The sequence below is a fragment of the Gymnogyps californianus genome, chromosome 3, assembly GCF_018139145.2.
Source record: "Gymnogyps californianus isolate 813 chromosome 3, ASM1813914v2, whole genome shotgun sequence".
Lineage (NCBI taxonomy): Eukaryota > Metazoa > Chordata > Aves > Accipitriformes > Cathartidae > Gymnogyps > Gymnogyps californianus.
The window spans coordinates 41,707,279-41,726,361 of record NC_059473.1 but is presented as its reverse complement, the minus strand read 5'-3'; the positions used below and the strand labels follow the sequence as shown (position 1 = coordinate 41,726,361).

At 39.0% G+C, this 19,083-nt stretch overlaps 1 protein-coding gene across 1 annotated transcript in view; it reads right to left on the bottom strand.

The window, feature by feature from the left end:
• Positions 1-6,283: 6,283 nt before the first annotated feature.
• The window catches only part of RGS7 (regulator of G protein signaling 7), a 262,407-nt gene continuing 249,607 nt past the window's right edge, over positions 6,284-19,083 (bottom strand). The window contains exons 17-20 of the mRNA XM_050893035.1: positions 11,879-12,065; positions 8,476-8,565; positions 7,169-7,222; positions 6,284-6,358 (exon numbers count right to left, since the gene is read on the bottom strand). Coding sequence (XP_050748992.1) covers positions 6,284-6,358; positions 7,169-7,222; positions 8,476-8,565; positions 11,879-12,065 — 406 coding nt within the window. The remainder of the gene's footprint in view (positions 6,359-7,168; positions 7,223-8,475; positions 8,566-11,878; positions 12,066-19,083) is intronic.

Below are 19,083 nucleotides of genomic sequence, written 5' to 3'. Positions count from 1 at the left end.
ACCTCTAACAGGCCAGTTTTGAGAGGTGTAGCATATGAGCCATCACACATAGGAAAATGTTTCCTGTGCTAATGAGATTAAAGAACAATTGGGAAAAAAGTCAGAAGCAGTAGTAGATGTTTGTCTGAAGAATGAAAAGGAGATCCTTAATATTTTCAATATATTCTTGCCATCAACATTTAGAAGTATATGGCCAAATTCTAAACTGGATTAGGATTTTTGGCCGTATTGGTGCACTCTGGATGTATGAATTGAAACTCTTTAACAATTTTACTAATAATACACAAGCCAAAATGAAACTCTGCGCACATACCCTGACAAGGGAGTCAGAGTATGAGGAGGCAGCACAGCAGTTGGAGTGAACAAGTACATCTAAAAAAAAGAAATCAATTGGCCTCAGTGTTCAGTCCGTACCTTAGTGTATTAACTGTTTAACATAGAGTTGTCCTTCCAACTGTACTTTTAGAGAATTTAGGGGGAAAATTACAAAACCATGTGCAGATGTATGAGCTGCTAAATACAAATGTGCTGACTGACCTATTTATGCAGCATGACATTAACACCTCAAATAATCCGGTAAACAAGTCAGCAACAACCTCAGTACATATGTGGCTTATAAGAAATCAGTTTGAAATTTATATAGGGGCTAGAGCTGAAATGTATGGTAGAGGAAGATCAAGTCTTTTCCTTTTAGAAGATTAATTCTGTTCCTTTCTGCTAAGCAACCTCAACGGCTCCTTTTTCATGTTTCTTTATTGCCAGCGCAGATGCTACTCCCCAGGACCGATACTGGTAGAACTAGAAATGAGAATTCCACGCATCTGACTGGGTGTAACAGAGAAACAGTGTGAACCCCGCTGTGAGCAAAATGAGATGCAGAGCGAGAATCAACCCTCCTTGCTCTCACCGTTCCCCATCTGCTCATGTGCGACACACCTGCAGCACGCCGGCAGCTCAGCCGGCATCGACAGGGAAAGCTCCTAAGTGCCATCGCAGTGCACCACACACAGAGCCGGTACGTAAACAGCCCCTGACAGAAGCACATCTGGAGAGGCACAGGAGCAGAAACAGTAAGTCCCTTTCCAAGATTAGGCAGCCCTTGCTCCTCTAGCACAGGGGAATTGCTTTAGCACCGCTCAGGGGGTCAGGATTCTGCTTCGATTTCCACAGCAGCACAGGATGCTGCTCTCAGCCACTCGTGCAGGTGTATTTCTCTTTCAGACATGTGAGGAAGGGGAGGAGGCCAGCATTTACTGAATTTGGGGCACGAGTTGTCAGCACAGCTGCAGTGCTAAGTGGTTGCATGTGCAGGAAAATCCTTCTGCCCATCGCAGGGATTTGCAGTCCTCTGTTCGCTTCTCATTAGGGCCGTACCGTTTCCTGGAGCAGTCCATAGATGGGAGGCAGTGTCTGAGCGACTGCGTTCCTATTTTGGCTCATTCCAAATCGGGTGACAAAGAAATCCCGATTTCTTTTTCCTTTCGCACTAATCTTTACATTTACTGATGAGCTGCTCTCATTTGTGATTAACCTACAAACTCTTGCCACATGGGGTAGTCTGAACTTGAATAACTATCTGAAGCGTGGGGTAACACATAAGATTTTCCAAGGCACCAATGCACTAGACAAATATTTTTACTATGTTTGTCCTAGGCCTGACCCCTCAGGTTTCTATACCTCTGCAGTTCTCAAGCCTGCAAATAGCTTAAGACTCAGGTAAATGTTTGTCAGCTGGGAAATGGCAGACACTGGCCTAATACCTGAACAGTATGCGCTGGCTCCTCACTTAGATGAACCTGGCTGTGCAGGTGCTACTCCTCAGCTCTTCTCTTCCAGCACAAAGCACAGCAGCTTAGCTCCAGTCACTGCAGAACAGGACAAGGAGGCCAGTCCTCACTGGCATGTCCTACAGATGCTCTTTTCGATTTTCCTTATTAGCCTGGGCATCATTCCTAAAAAACCCCTGAAACTAAATTTTTGGACTAATTATTAGTCCAAACTAAAAAATTCAATTATTTCATCCATTCTTTTTAGTCATACATCAATAGCCCATCTCTTTCGTGAAATGAAAAAAGCCTTCATCTCTACAGATACTTACTATTTTTATTATTGTTTTGTATTTGTCAAATAAGAAGCTTTGTGATTTTTTTTCTGACTAGCTATTTTTTGGTTTAAATTTTAGGAATATCCTGTAAGTAAATTCAAAAATCTAATTATGATTTCTTCCATGACTGTACATTGAACATGAGATCCCACAGCTGATACTGCATTGACGCTCATTCACAATACTATGCTCAAGAAAAATATAGCCCTTGGCAGTATTTCAGGGCGAGACAAACTTTTGGTCTGGCACAGTAGGGCCTTGTGTACCTTAAGTTTTACCTGTTCATATAGAAAAATTTCTTGATTAACAGATGAAACTGATATATTATCTGCCTTGTTTCTCAATAAAGGGACAGATTTTAACATGGCAAGTGATTACACTGGTTTAAGCATCTAGAAAGTCCCTCCCCCACTGATAAGAACTGAGGAAGCTATTTTTGAGTTTTAATTTCCATCTCTAGACCATAATTTGCTATGTCATGTTAAGTGACATTGGACTGAGCCTCTGTGAAAACGTGCTGTGTTCAATGGCCTTCACATCTCACGCATGAAATGGTCTAATGTTACTGGTTCGGAGGGGGAAAATATCAAAGAACACTGGTCAGCAAGTTCTTCCAGCTACATGGAGAGGACAGCTGGAAAGGCTATGGGTAATGTAAGATATAATGGTTTTAAACTCAGAGTTATTAAATGGGGTCTTGTTTATGAGGTTATGAGTGAAGATAATTATCATCTGATGGCTCTCTAGTTTAATATATGAACTGAGTTTGGTCTGTTTTGTACTGGCTGTATTTCCATAAAACATCACAACCTTGCAACAAGCACATTTTTTTGCCTTTTTTATAATTGGGCAGCAACGGATGAAACTAACACTGACGGTGGTGTCTGAAGCCATGACACCAACACGCGATGATGGAGTGTCTCCCCCCAGGCAGCTCTGAGAAGGGAGACCGCACCTTCTTGCCCTGCTAACTTGGTTCCTGGTGGGACAAGAAAATTTGCATGGGGTGGAGATGAAATTAGCCCACTCCCCTGTAAATGAGATCCCTTTGTTTCAGGCTTCCAGACTGGTGATCGCAGCTAAGCACCAGGCTAGTGCTCACAAAGGTGTCCTGCTCAGACTACCAGTCTGCCACTGTCACAAATCCCACATGCACATGAGAGATTAAAGACAAAAGTTTTCCTTAAAGGACCTCTTTCTTCTCATCAACATTATCAGTGCATATTCACCTCTTTTTTTCTCTGTAACGTGTTAGTACTTGAGGTGGAGGAAGTTCCCTGATTTTTTTAATTTTTTAATTTTTTTTTTAAATATGGATTTTTTTTCCCATGTAAATTCCTCAAAAGAATTTCAGTTTTTGAATGCCACAGAAACAGCTGATTTCCCTCTCCCTACTACCATAGCAAGCAATGAGATTCTCCTGCTTCCTGACTTATGCCTTCAGCTTCCCTACTCACTTCCTTGGGGAGCTGCAGGTGACTAGACCTTAATTATTCCCAAAGAGAAACAAACCTGAGGGGCTGCGCTGGCCAGGGGGGAGCGCAGAGCACACTGTCACCGCTCCCCGTGCCTCTGAGTCAGAGCTGTGACACTTGTGGTTGCTGGTGTTACTCCAAGGCAATCCACTTATCCAATGGCACCATTCCAGTAGTGCTGAAGTGTATGTGCTCTATATTTTCACGCAATACCCGTGAGTGTGAACAAGTGAGGCAAACCAAGAATAGCTGTGCTTACTACTCAGAGGCAAACTATAAAGTGTTCAGTAATAAATATTACATATAGCAAATGCCAGTTTGCTCTTACTTTATCTATATTGTACGTGAATGCAGACCTGTTTCTAACACTATTCATATTGTCTGTTGTGGACTGCCAAAGGCGTTAGCAATTTTGCACTATAAAATCTACAGAGCAAGCTAAATAGCCAATGTTTTTAAGCTGAGCATTTAGGGCTTTCATAAAGTGCACCAACTTTTTGAAAGGTTTCTGGAAAGAAAACTCTCCAGTGTCAAAGAAATGCAGAGCTGAGCCTAGGGGGTTTTTGTGTATATAGCTCCATGGTTTTTTTTTTCCCATCAGACTAGAATAACGATTCATTATATTAGGTTATTTCCACTTAATTCAAGGAATAGTACAGAGGGATTGCCCTTACAAAGTTTCTAAACTTTCTAGTTTAACAAATGCTTTCTGTAGGAAGTATAACCCACTTTCAATCATCACTGATCAGGAGCCTCTTATAGTCTCCATCTTAACAAATCAGGTTATGAATTACAAGGTCATCTTCTCAGGTTCAGTCCCTAGACGCAACCAAGGTTACTGGGGTTTTTTAAACACTTGAAATGGAAAAAACTGAGGTCTAATTTAGTTCAATACAAACCCACTTTGCTATAAGTGAGAAAAAAAACCAGTGAAAATTAGTCTAAATTTTCTAAATCATCAGAGGAGAAGAGAAACTGTAATTTTCATCTAACTAAATCATTCAGAGATGACAGCATTTATTCAGGTTGCAGAAGACCTGTTTCACACCTATTTTCTGTATTAATCAGAAGAACAGATCTATACCACAGTCCCTCACTTCACAGTTGAACAAGTTAATCAGTACACCATAGGATATTCTGAGAAACATTTCCCTCATCCCTGCTGGTTGGAACCACTGTACCAAGGTAGATAATTACATATTATAAAATCATAAGCGAGAACAAGAACAGAAGAACAAGGATGCCTGGTGGCAAGGGGTCCTGGGGCAGTGGGTGATGTGAATTCAGTCATCTTGGAGAAGAGGTTTGCACTTGAGCACCCTGACATTCTGGATTAATTTGCTAGCCTCAGAGCTGCCGATCTAATAGAGAATATAGATCTAGCAGTGACATGTTTTACTTTCATACCTGACCCGACTTGACAGACTCCACCCGGATTCACAGGTAGTAGTTTGAGGAAAAGCAAAACCACAGTTTTTATTTCATAGCTTGCTCCGTGAAAAAAGAATTGCCCTCTTCTACTGAAGAAGTACTAATGCTTCACATCGAGAAATCCTCATTCCCATTTCTAGCTCACAGCTGGTTTATTGGGCCTGCCTTGCATCTCTGGCATCCCGCTGTTCTGGTACTTCTGCCCTGAGATTAGCACGATGAAACTCGGGCACGCCTGCAGGGCATAATGCTCCAGTGTTTGCGCACAGAACTGCTGGTTTATCAGTAACGCTGCTCTGAGAGGGATTATCGGAGAGTCATCTTAGTGCCTCCCAGTCTGTCTTCACTTTTTCCCTTTTTGTGCTGTACTCTCCTCACATCTGTCTGCAGCTTGCTATTTCCCTCCTTATAGCCAGCTGTTTACATACTCTTTACCGCAACCAATTCCTGATCTGTGGGCTGTTTAAAGTCCCATGAATAAATGTAGTTATTGCAGGTTGCCAGGCACTGTGACTGGGAAAAAGCCTGGTTCTCAGAGGTCCCAGATGTACTACCTACTCTCTACACTCTCTTTTATTAACCTAGGCTCTTTTATTAATATGGAACTTCCTATGGAATTATCATGGAATTATCATGTATAATGTTATTATGTACAATGTTGTTTTATAGATCAACCTGCTTGGACAACACACAAATCACACTGCAACATGCTATGGCAACACCACCATGCAAAATATAGGGGTTTTTGTTTCAAACATTGGGATAGTTTCCTTTGTGGCTGTTTATTTACTTCTTAGTGTCCTTTACTGACTTTGTCCCATTGAATCCAAATTTCTTCCTGATTACAGGGGATTCAAAGCATATTACAGGAAGCCTTTACCTATAAGAAAGTAGTTAAAGAATTACAGTTTTGTTTTAACATGTGGGATATTCCCACAGCCTCACAAAACTTTGTTCTTTCACTGCATTTGTTTCTTTTTTTGATTACTAGAAAGTATATATGTATAATTTAAATAATTAGAGGAAATGCTCTTGAGCCTCATTATATGGAAGGCAGTTTCTGAGAACTGCTTCTCTTTCCCTAGAAACTAAAAAACAAAAACCATGATCTTTGCTGAAAGCTCTCATATTTTTCATTTCAACGCACACAGCTCCACTAACCAGGTCACAGAAAAAGCCACAGACGCACACACACACACAGCAGCGTCACCTGCACAATTCAACAGACAATGCAGACAAACTTGAGTATAATCCAAGATCTTTCTACCTCTTTTCATAACAGGTTAGTGCTCGCCCTCAGTGTTGGTGTACAGTTTTTATGGCATGGGAAAATAGGGATGTTTCTGCCCTATAAAAATAAATGCGTTGAATGCTTTAGTTTGAACTTTCACAATGTTAAAAAAAAAAATCCAAAGAAACTGGATAAGTAAAAAGAATCCCACATATCAGGAAATCAGTGGATCTTTTGGCAGGTGGCAAGAGAATGCCCACAGCAAATTTACCAGCCTTCATTTTTTTACCTTCATGAAATAGCTTTTGAAAATTATATATTAAAAAAAAAAATCAGTTCTTGTAGTCCATTATCAGAATGAAATCCCAATCAAACCCTTGTGCATCATCAGCATGAATTCTTTGGTCCTGAAGAAGCTGTGCTAGACATTAAGGAAGACGGGGAAATTATTATTGTTTATTTTTCCCTGTGCCAAATTTAAAAAAAATGGGACTAACCCTTTTTTAGTAAAATAAAAAGGAGACAGGAAGGAAATTCCAATGTATTCAAACTGTGTTAGACTTAGTATTTTGGGAGGCACCAGAAAAAGGAACAACATCAAGCATGTTTTCACAGATTCTTTACTGCAGTTTAAAAAAAAAAAAAAAAGAGTGAATAATTTCATGCTTCCTAATGCAAAAAGCATGGCTCCCAAAGGTCCATTCCTCCATGTGTGACTACTGAGGTCAGTGGGAAAGGGACTAGGGAGGAGGGGTTGTAATGAAAGCACATTATAAAGCTGTCATTCCTAGGCAAATTCACAAACTGTGATGAATACACTTTTAACTGTCAGGTTAGAGAAGCAAAAAGGGAAAGTAGGGATCAGTGAGGGGGAGGGGAGAAGGATGTCCCATCAGGTTTACTAGTCTTCCGAGGCAACAAACTTACCACATTGCGTGTGAATTTCTCAAAAGATGTTCGACGATCCAGAGTGTTTTCCAACTTAAATTTAAAATAAAAAAAAAGAAACAAAAAGGAGGGGAAAAAGAAAAGCAAGAAAAAATGGAGTAGAAAAGAAGGATCGATGAAACAATGGACTGCAAAACAAAGTTTGTATAAATCAGGAAGCAAACACGGGTATGAAGCTGTAATGGGACTCTGCAAAACAGGGGATGGGCAAAGCAGATATAGTATTCGACAAAAATAATTTTTCATGGGGATCAAACTGGTTTGATTTAAAAGAAAAACTGAAAATAAAAAGAAATCATGAAGTGCATATCTTGTGTTAATGAACTGACATTCACAAACTTAAGGACTTCACACGGACAGTTGTAGCTTTCTGGTATTTTCAACATCTCTCTCTATATTGGATCTTCAGAAATCAATGTTTGAACAAAAAACAAAATCACACAGTACTTTCATATAATTTTAGGTTGTCATTATAAACAATAGAACGCTACGGTGTTAATAACTACCTTGTTCCGGTAACGATCGGGGCCCTGATTTTGCAAGGCACAGGGCTCCCAGCTGATTCTTGGAGATTACTATTTAGAGCCCACTAATAAAATTATTTATCATTATAGAAAACTGCATTGCACAAGCTGCTCCACATACTCTGGGCTGTGTCTATTCAGAACTCATTCCATAATCTGGACTTTTCTAAGCAAATATTACATACCAAGACATGAGCCTCTGTTTGTCGAAGTGTGACATGATCAGTCTTTCAAGTCAGATTCCTAGCCTACTCAAAACTATTCATGTAATAATAGGGAAAGAAACAGAATTAGGAAGCCCCTATATTTATAGTTGAAATTAGAAGTTATTCATATGAATAAGATTGTTTCTAAACACATTCTGTAACTTTTATAGGTGGAATAAAGAGAACAACAATTATTACATAAGCAAACTTGCAAACATGAAAGACTATTCTTCTGGGATTTTATTTTATTTTTTTAATGTATTTGTAAAGCACTTTGCAATTTAAGGTGCTTCATAACAGAGAAAACAGTACAATATGGGATGTAAAAATAAAAATAAGTTTTGCTAGATTAACTTATTGAAACATGCCCGCATGCAGGATATATACACATATATGTATATTGAACTCCTGTGTGTATGTGACCCTCCAAACACGCCAAGCTGGTCACCTACCAGATATCCAGTTGCACTGGCACAGGGGAGAGAAGACTGAGTATTGTTGCAAACATAACCACTGCTTTGCACAGTGGCAAGACAAAGGCAAGATGGACCAATACCTTTTTCTTGGCCTGTAGCAGCTCCTGGTAGGCACTGGATCGTATAAAACGAGGATAAGAATCACTTTTCATCAGTTTGTAAATGTGCTCCTGAAAGGGAAAGAAGGAGCTGTTACTCCCAGAAAAGAAGACATACATAAAATGGGAGGCAGTCATATATGTTTTAGTTGTGGAATGTATACCAGCTAGCACTATTTTGAATAGGTACTCTTATGGAAAAGCAGGTTGCAGTTCTGAAGCTAAGGCTGAATTTCTCTCTATTCTTAAAGCAGAAATCCCACCTATTTGTTATGTATAAAGAACACAACACACCTTTCTTTAATTTATAGTCCCTATTTCCACTATGGAATTATTTTTCTAAGAATTTACAACTGAGTCCTAGCTTAAGGCCCAGTTTCAAACCTCCCTTACATTAGTCAGTTTAGCTAAGTGACTAAATCAGGAGTTGTGGATCCTTTCTCATCAGGTTTTCTGAATTAGTTTCTGGACATGCTTTTCTGACTTCATAGGCTGGGAAAAGGTACTAGGTTTCTAATTCAGCACCACAAATAAGTGCTTAAGTTAGGGAGGATATCCCCTGGCTACTCTTGAAAACCTCCTTTGACAGATGTTTAGTCTGCTATCCAGCTGACAATATAAAAAAGAAAATACACATGCAAATTGAAAAACAGTTCCAGGCTAATCTAATATCCAAGATATTTATTCTTCAGAGGCATATGAAAATTTGGAAACCCTTATCCAGAAAACAAATGACACAGGCATTTTATAGAGCTTTTCTTTTTGGAGCATTCTCATTTCTGTAACATATGAAAACCTAAAAATCTATGATGTAGGACACTTTTCTAATTCTAGTTCTAGTTATAATGTTGGGAAAGAGATTTGTAGAAAAAGCAATTGGAATAGGAAATACTCTCAAAGAAAAACATTTTTAAAAAATCCACTGAATTGTGTTAGCTATTTTTGTTTTATTTTTTACTCAAACCCTACCTTTTGCTATAGGAAACGTAGCACAGCAATCAGGAAACAGCAAATACACTGTAAAGTAAATACTGTTTCTCAGCTTGGTACTGCGTAAAATGTGAATAGAAAAAAAAGAACAAACCACCTTGCTTGAAAATTATGGCAAGGTAAAATTAAAGCTGATTTTTAATTTTTGTTGTATTAGAAACTATATAAATGATTTTAAGTGCCTTTCATTATATTTCTTGCAGTAAGCAGAGAAATTCTGGTGTATATTCAGAACTTAGGCTGGTTCATTGGGAAGTTTTTATTCCACTCAGTTTCTACAAAAGTAGCCAACGCGGCCAACAGAGAGCAGAAAGGACTGTGCTCCTGTTGTACATATCAATGGTGATGGGCATTAAAATGTTATTTCTGTGCAAAACCCAACCCTGTAAAAGCAAGAATAAATTAGGCTGTATTAGTATTGTTAATGTCCACATTAGTCAGGAATTGAGGCTGGATGTTATTTAGCACAATAGGTCCATTTTTACTTATGTATCACTCTCATTTGACATGGAGTTCCGTGGTGCCACCTTTCAAGTCCAGAAATGCTTTTCAAAACATTTTTAACCACAATTAAATGACCTGCTGACTGCCAGAATGATTTATAAGTGGTCTCTCTCCCACTTGGCAGGCCATAAAGAGCCTGTTGCAGAGGCAGAGCCCTACTCCTGACAAAACCCTGCCACTTCAGGCACGCTGTAAAGGTCCTAAAGCTTCAAGTCAGAACACGGCAGGTACAGTCTGTCCCCTTTTCCCAGAGGAATGGAGGCTTCCAGGTTCAAGTTGTGTGCGGAACTGGATCAAATAAGCGGAAGTCTGACAGGAGGAAAAGTCCTGCATGCATAAAGACTGAATACCCCACGTCTTTCATAAATGAAGGGAAAAAAAACAAAGAGAAGAGAGATCTGGAAGTAAAATGGTGTTGAAATTTTACACCTATTTTAAAAAAAAAATATTGGATACTGGCAAGGAATTTAATTGTCCTTTACTGACTCAACTGCAAAGACATAGTTTTTTTAAACCTTTGATCTTGCTAGATTGCTTATTTGTGTCACTTTTGTCTTTGCTATATGCTGCATTCCTAAATGTCCAGGGGGTCCGCAGATGCAAGCAAAAACTGTGTGTTTGACTTAATGTAGAGTACTTCAAAACAGTGGATATGACATGGTGCCTAATGAAAACTTTATTGTTGCATCATAGGTTGCTATTCTCATAATTACAAAATGAAAAGGTGGTAGAATTATTCCCCCTCCTGTTTAGGGCAGAGGCACTTTCCCGAAAAGTAGAAAGCCCCGATTTAATTCCCTTCTCTCCTTTGTGGGACTTGCAGCAGCATCTCCTGACTCCCTAGATGGTGACCTAATAATCAAGCTGTAGGAAATTCTGCAGGGATATGATCTCAATCTCTCCTTTTGACACCATTTCACTTTGCATTAATAATTAAATTTTCATCACTGGGCTGCTGATGAAAAAGGGAGGATGGTACTGGTTCTACTACTTTTACTGTGAATCCAACTCTTTTCTATTGCTTTTCTCAGAAGTCTGCAAAGATGAAATATTAAGTTATAAGTCACATGAAGTGTCGCATTTAATACAGAAGTACTTGTTTTTTCTTCTGAGGAAAATCGAGATTTGTATTTTACCATTTTGGTTTTTTAACTTTTACTTCCAATCTCAAAAATATAAGTATTTTCACAAATCTAGTATCTTTTGATGATGGTATTCAAACTGTGACTAAATCAGACCCCCAAGACATTTACAGACTGTTCTTTACTGCTGTAATACTGATTATTGAAGAGCAGATCTTTAGGATCTTTGCCCAATGTTCTGTAGATAGTAGTTTAATAAGGTATAGAATATACAACATCCATGAAATATGATACTTCTGCATAAGCTGTTACAAAATGTTATTTCTCATATAGGTCATATTCTTTTCATGATGGGAACCTATGACTCCTATAAATGATAACAACACTTTTGGACATGCATTGAGAGAACAGACTCTGTTCAAAGGATCCTGTATCAAGGGAAGTCTTTCAGAGACAGATCTTGAGAACTAGAAAACAATGTGTGTGGGGGGGAAGCTTTTCTCTTGATGTAACTGAATAAGAAAATTAAGAAAACAGGAACATGAAAATATCATTTTCACTGCACTATATGCTTTGCTCTATTTGAAGCCCACTTGAAGACTCTATACCAGGCAGAGAAGTTTCCTGAAGAGCTTTAGTAATTCATAAGCCTCACGAAAGAGAGAATGTTACCCATTTGCATTGCCAAAATGGCATTTTAGGAAACAGAGCATTACCATTTTATTCCCAAATATATCTTATTTAATGTATATAGATTTCACTTGCCAATATTCTATTTCAAATGTCCCTAAACAGGATTGCAAACTGACCTGAGCATCTTCAAATGTGTATCTTCCAGGGTCCTTTACATTCTGTGTGGTTTTGTCATAGCTTTTTGAATCTAGATTGATAGCGCTGGGTGCACCTGGAGCAAGAAATTCTTGCCAGATTTCTTGGACGCGAGCAGGAACTTCACGGATAGGCCTCTTCTTCAAGTCTTCTACTGCTAACCAGAACCTATGGCACAATATAGCATTTTGACTTTCAATTCAGTATAATCATTAATGAAGTGCTCACACTCTTCTTTGCTCTTAAAAAAAAAAATGAAGTAACTGAAGGTTTAATCTAAAACATGCTAAAACAAGAAAAACCTGTGACTTTATGTTGGGATCAGCATTCTGGTATACTGTCTCAGGCAATCAATCCACCTTAAGAAGCAATTATTACAAGCCTCTTCATGAGACGGGTGGGAAATCCTTCATTACTTATGTATGGGTAACTTGCTTACAGGAAGGTTTCCATTTAATTGGAATTAAACTGAGATTTCATTTCACCTGAACCACAAGGCTTATATCAGTTATAAACCTATTGCTTTTTGACATTCCTTCAAAAGCTAATAAGAACGTATCTTCTTGCTATCTACATGAATCTCTCTGAGACCTGCTAAACTATAAACTGTGAACCTGTAATTTTGTTACTATTACTCCACAAATCATGTATAAACTGGAAAAGCATTTGTTTTGCCCGTTATAATTTAATTTCTTTCTTCAGCATTGCATTTCTATGCATATTTTTACTAAAATGTTGAATGGAAGTACTGATTCTCTCCTCTTTTCCGCTGCTGAGCAAACCAGTATTGAGCAGTCACATACAGTGCAGGCCAGTTCATTGTATCCTTCTCACTCAGTCTGGAGCAGGATCACTAAAAAGGTCTTGAGCACTTTGTGATCACAGCTAGCTAGCTATAAGCTTTTATATTCACTTTTCATTTGCTATTATGATTGCTTTATCATTATTTCTTCTATGGGTGTTCAGACTCTCTCACTGCACAAAATAATTCTAAATTCAACTAGGATCCCATGCTTAGACATGGTGCAGACCACCTAGTTCTCCCCACCCCCCGAGAGCTCAACTAAAGTTTGACTTTGTGAAATATGTAATATATACCATCGTAACTTTTCATTATTATTTTGACACAGCTGATCCTATGAAACAGATAAGCTGAACCTTGAAGTGAGTTAACTGTGAAATAAGTTGGATTTTACAAGGCTGACAAATAATTTGGGTGGACCTTTAAAATGTGGTTCCACCCTGCTGACACTGTGAGATCAAACTGAGCTCTCTTAGCTTAGTTAAACAGGGATGGGATAGGGGAGAGGAACAGTGGAACTGTACTCAGACTCCCCAAGAAAGCAAAAGAATACCACCCTCAATCCAAATTCTAATATAGTTATTGTAACAACTCTTAAGAGAGGATAGTAAAGCATAGCAAAGAAAACCTTACGGTATTCCTCCTATAAGACATTCTTCACTTGAGATGATTTACCTTCCAGGAAGCAATTAGTCCTTCATAGTCCTGTTTTGAAACTCCTTTGTAGCACAGATGGAAGAAGCCCGTGCTCATCACTCACAAGCCATTATAGTCAGTTCCACTCTACTGAGATGACTATTTCAGGTATTTCTACACCCTTCAATTTCCATAGTATCTAAGCACAATCTTTCTGTCTATTGATCCCTTAAGATTCTCCAAGAGACAGAGAAGTAATGTTGTCCCAGTTTTGCAAATATATTAATAATGTAATAATGTAAAGTGGTTTCTCCAAGGTCACAAAGGGAGTCTGTGCCAACAGAACTTCAGTTTCAAAAATTCTGGGTAGCATCAGTTATCTCTATGAACTGCAATGTGAATTGAACATAAATCTGCACAGAGCCTGAGGACGTATCCTAAGAATCTGATGGCAATGCAGTAAGAATAGAAGCCTCATAACTCAAGTTTAAAAACTGCACAGCTCACAAACTCTAAATCAGTTCACTCTGTCAAATTTGGGCAACCTACTTTGGTTTCCTTAAGCTGCTTTCGATATTTGCATTTAAAAGTGTATATCCTGCAGTGCTAACCCCTTCAAATGCATCTTCTGGGACTGACTGATTACTCATGTGTATCGAAGTCAGGTAAGGAATAGAAAAATGAAAGGGAAGGATGTTCTTTGTAAACACACATTTTCTACCACCCTGCAGGCATCCTGAGGATCTAGCTCAAAGCTGTCACATTCTTGTTTTTTCCATTATATCACTGCCAATACTTCTGGAAGTCACCACAAACATGCCTTAGGATGCTATTTTCTTTTGCAAGTAAACTGTTTCCATATAGTAGGTTATACTCAATTATGGGAAAATAGATGGGAGATAAATTTAACTTCTTTGAGGAAACATTCAGCTGCCAGCATAGAATAGGGAGGTTGTATAGACACATCCTTACAGGCTGAACACCAGCTCTTTGATAGATTAATTTTATTTTACCCTTCTAACATTAGCATTCAAAAACCCTATTGAAAATGTGAGGTTCTAAATATAGAAACCTCTGTACAAGTGGGAAGAAAAAGGTGATGTCTGTGGTATGTTATGCCTAGGGTGCTTACTTCACAGCCAACACACATTTTAACATTTTAATCTACTTACTGATCTTTCAAGAAAAAATGCCTGCCCTCCTCCCACAGAGAGTTAAAGTCAAATATGCAAAGTTAGGAAATGCCAAAAATAAGGCTGCCACCTCTTGCATTTTCAAAAATAACTTTTCTGAATATCCCATGGCAACCAATAGCACAGATGAAGTTGAAATGGAGTCTGCAAGACCTCAGCACAGGGCCTCAAATCAGAAGAGCTCCCTGTCCCCTTTTACAGCTCTCTGCCTCATGAGCTGTGACCAGAGCAAGGGAAGACTCCTGCAGCAAACAGCACGCAGTGTGCAACAGTAAATATGTGCAAGGGCAGGAGAGGGGAGAGGGGGAACCCAACGGCATTTTCTGGACAATGATATACACAGACTTAGTGCTACTTCGTGGAAGCAACTAGAGCTCAGTCTCTCTGCCCTTGGATGAAACTCTATATCTCCTGTTGGTGGACGTTCGCTTTTGACATAGAGACCCTCTGCAGAAGATGCTTAGTACCGTTTGAACAGAGACCTGAGTAGCTGGGTGTAAACCTCACTGCTGTCTTCTGTCCCAGCTGGGTCACATGTCAGACGTTTAGCTGAGTGAGAGTGTATAGCATATGACAGTCGTACATCCAGCCACATGACATGGTAAGACATATGCTGCAAGACATCTGGGGATTATGTCCTCCAGCTAGATTACTTTCAAAGTGAGGGTGGCCTTGCCAGATAAATAGCACAGCTGCAACACGGCTTCTGTCCCATTAACTGACCTAAATGTCAGATGCAGCCATCAGCAGATCCCAGATGAAGCTAATCGGTTAAATTTAGCACATAGGAACACAGAGTGAGAGAAAGGCTGCAGTGATTCTCCACAAAATGTGTGAGGTTTAGGCAGAGCGTAGAGACAGCAAAGTGGGAATTATGTGGGCTTTGCACCCAGTGCACGCGATACAACAGGCTGGAGGACAGACCTTTCAGCATTTTCAGCAAAAGCAAACAAAAACCTTAACAAACTCCATGGAGAAAATCAGCTAACATTTTTCTAGGGGCAGGAAAGACTACTCTCTGATTCCTGGAGTCCACCTTCTTGCCAAGTACAATTTCAAGCTTCAAGACACAGTAGTTCTGAAGGTCTTCAAGAAAATGACAGAGAAAACTATTAAATCTTGCAACTAGTTCCTTCTCACCTACTCTGCAGAAATGGCAACATTGCTGGGACTTGGAGGTTAAGCTTGAGTCTGAATGAGAAATAAAGCACAGGCAATTTCAGCCTTGAGGATTAAATATTGGTCGAGTTATTAGCACCCAAAACAGGGTCTCATAATCAACAGTGTGAAGGATAAACATTACCAGTGCCCATACTGTGGGGGAAAATGTCATTCCCAACACTTCTGTTCAGACTTGCAGGACAGACACCAAGGACAGTTAATCAGTCTTCATACAACATGCAGAACTCTCTCCTCCACCATCAGTGAAGACAGAAATGCCTTGCATTTAAAGTCATCAAGAGTGGTGATAAGTAATAAGGAACAAAAAAAATGAAAGTAAAACAGGCTGGATTAAAAAGAAAACTTAACCTCTTGCACCATTCTCCCTCTTCTCTAGTAAAAGCACTGTTATGGTGTTATTAAAAGAAAAACCAGAACCACTGAGGTAAGTTAAACATAAAATTAAGCACTATGACTGAAACAGTTTGTAGGCAACACTGCGAATTTTTAGTAGTGTATATGTGGGTTTTTATTTATTTTTTCTACAGAACATAATTGAAGCCTCTATCTCCACTACAGAACATTTCTACAACAACTTAAATGGATGAGTCCAAAATAAACACCTCACAAAATCTCAGCTTGCAGGGGGATGGTCAGAGAAAATATATTGAGAGAAAACGTCTAAATCTAGCTAACTCCTTAGTCCCTCTCTTCTTTTTCTGGACAACCAGAACTCAAAGCCCGTTTTCCCTATTTACTCACACATTGTGGAAACTTATAAATGAGGATCAAAGGAAGGAGCAAGGGGTCCAGCAGCTTTTCCTTCTGTGCATCATGGCAGATGTCCTGTCACCACTCTCCCTTCACTAACCTAGGAGGCTTTTGCAATCTTAGCACTGCCTTGGAGATCACACTTACTGCAATACTGCATAATGACTTGGACAGGCTTTCAGGTTGGCAGGCCTGAAACCATTTACATCTTTACAGGGTGCAATTCCTACAAAACAACCACTTGGGAGCAAATGTACAGTCAGCATATGAATATTAACTTTCCAAAGAATTCTGCAGCACTACAGACAAAGGAAGGATATGGAGAGGAATGGGGATTTTCTACAGAGATGGAAGAAATTAGGTCTCCAGGTGCCACATTGCAGTAAGATTCATTCCACTATCTCACTCTCTTTGAAAAGTCCTTTTTCAGTGCTTGCACAGCCTTGTGACCAAGCTCAGTAGTACTGGATCATGCTCAAACTTAAGTCTTGTGAATTTTAAACAATGGTCACCATTTTTGTAATAGGCAGTGGGAATTGTATAAATCTATTATCCAAATCATATGTTACTTTAGCTATTTGTTCTGTGTAGTGAGCAGCATGCAAAGTGATCCCTCAAAAAAATCTGCATGGTAACAAGAGATTACAAGTCATAGCCTGTGTTAGGCGAATGCAGAATCCAACCCGGGTGTTAGCAAACTGCAATCACACTGTAATGAAGCTACCGCACTGACAGAACTGCTTAGACAGTTTTATTCCTTTGCTATGCTTTACAACACCCCTTTAGAGAGTGAAATACTATTAATCCCAATTTACAGGCAAAGAAAAAAAGCAGAGATACAGAGTAAGAAGGTGAAACCTGGTTGCATTCCTAATCATTGCACAGTTCTTAGTTTTAACTCACGGCTCAAGTTTCTTCATCCCTGTTCTGTTTCTTAAGACAGGATCCCTATCCACTAAGAATGAGATTCTCAGCCAGCTTAGACACTCTCAGTCCGAGTTAATGAAACAGTAACACTGGGACTTTTAGCTACATAAGATAATCACACTTGAATAGAAAGGGTGTATCTGGTAGACTTATCATTTCACATTTTTGCTATTTCTTTCACCAAAGCGAGGTATAAGACTTCTAATCAACTAATACTGAATCTCTTTGTAATGTCTGCAGTCCCCTGCTGTATCCTGCGTACTATGCTTGGTAGCTTGAATCCAGGGTCCCAGCTGCCTATCCCACTGTAGGTTTGATGGTGCTTGTTGTAAATTTTGTCATGATTAGATCTGTAAAAGGACAAGAGCCAGCTATTGACTTGAGTTCACTTTGTTGCAGTGGGAAGATGCGGATGGAAATAAATCTTTTTCTCAAGGTGGCTGTCAAATCCAAAAAACCCACCCAAAAAACCCAAATTGCCACAGTGGGTTAACAGGTAAGCAAAGAAATTGGTGGTCTTTTAAGGTTTATTTAGCAGTAATGCTTGAAACCATCAAGCTTTTCACTTCTGTTACTGAGATCTGTAACATTTTGACTCCCATACACAACAAGCTTTACAAATTCATGCTTTCTAACATGACTTTACTGTGGGAGCCTAACAGTGGATTGATTTCCCTATAGTTTGAGAATTCGTAAACATAATTCTGAGCTTGTGAGACAGTTTTCCTTCCATTAATCATCACAGAAAGCACCTTTTCAGTGCAAGTTTGGTCCCTTGCCTGATCCTTCCCAGAGACAGCCTTTAAGCTCATATTCACCATTGCTCAGATATTATATTTTATAATGTCAATATAAGAATCTAGAGAGAGACACAGAAGAGTAGATGGCATGTCAAGGAATCAGCTCTGAATAATTTCTCTAGGGAACTTTTCTGGATCAGTCACTTGCAGTTTGCCTGTGGTTAGTGTTGTAAATCGGATTAGAAGAAAGAGCTAGGGATTATGTGGGTAACAGCCTAGTTGGCAGAGAGAGAAATTAATCACAGAAAAGCATAGAAACTGCAGCACACACTGGGCTGGATAGGTTCATGTTTGAACAGCTGCTCTGCATAAGGAATTACCAAGATGCTCTTTAAATAAAAAAATTACCTTTCCTTTTCTTGGTATTATTCTGATTTTAAAAATTTCATTATACCACTTGGATTTTTTAATAAAAAAAAAAAAATCTGTATCTGTCACTAATGAAGTTATCAATGTACACATACAGGTCAGGCCATATTTCCATGGGGGTAACGGCAAACAAATCAGTTGGAAAATATCGTAAGGTCTAGAGTATCTAATATACATTTGTGATGCAAAATTCAATGTTTGAATATGAACATGGTCAGCAACTTAGAGAAGTCCATCTCCAATTATTCTGCTGACAAACTTAAATTAACAACAAGGATGTCTCTGCAATTACTCAGCATTTATGAATCAACACCACAAAATGCTAAATGCCTCTTGTAAGATGCTACATAAATGTAACTCTAGTATGAATGGCTATGCTGCACCACTTTGGAGTGAGAACTGGCATAGAAAAAAAGTAGTTTAGGATTTTTCTGAGTTCTAGAATGTGTGCAAATAGGATTTTATACTCCTTATGCTATTGGTGAATGGGAAGTGATATAGACGACATCTGACAAGAAGGTGGAATA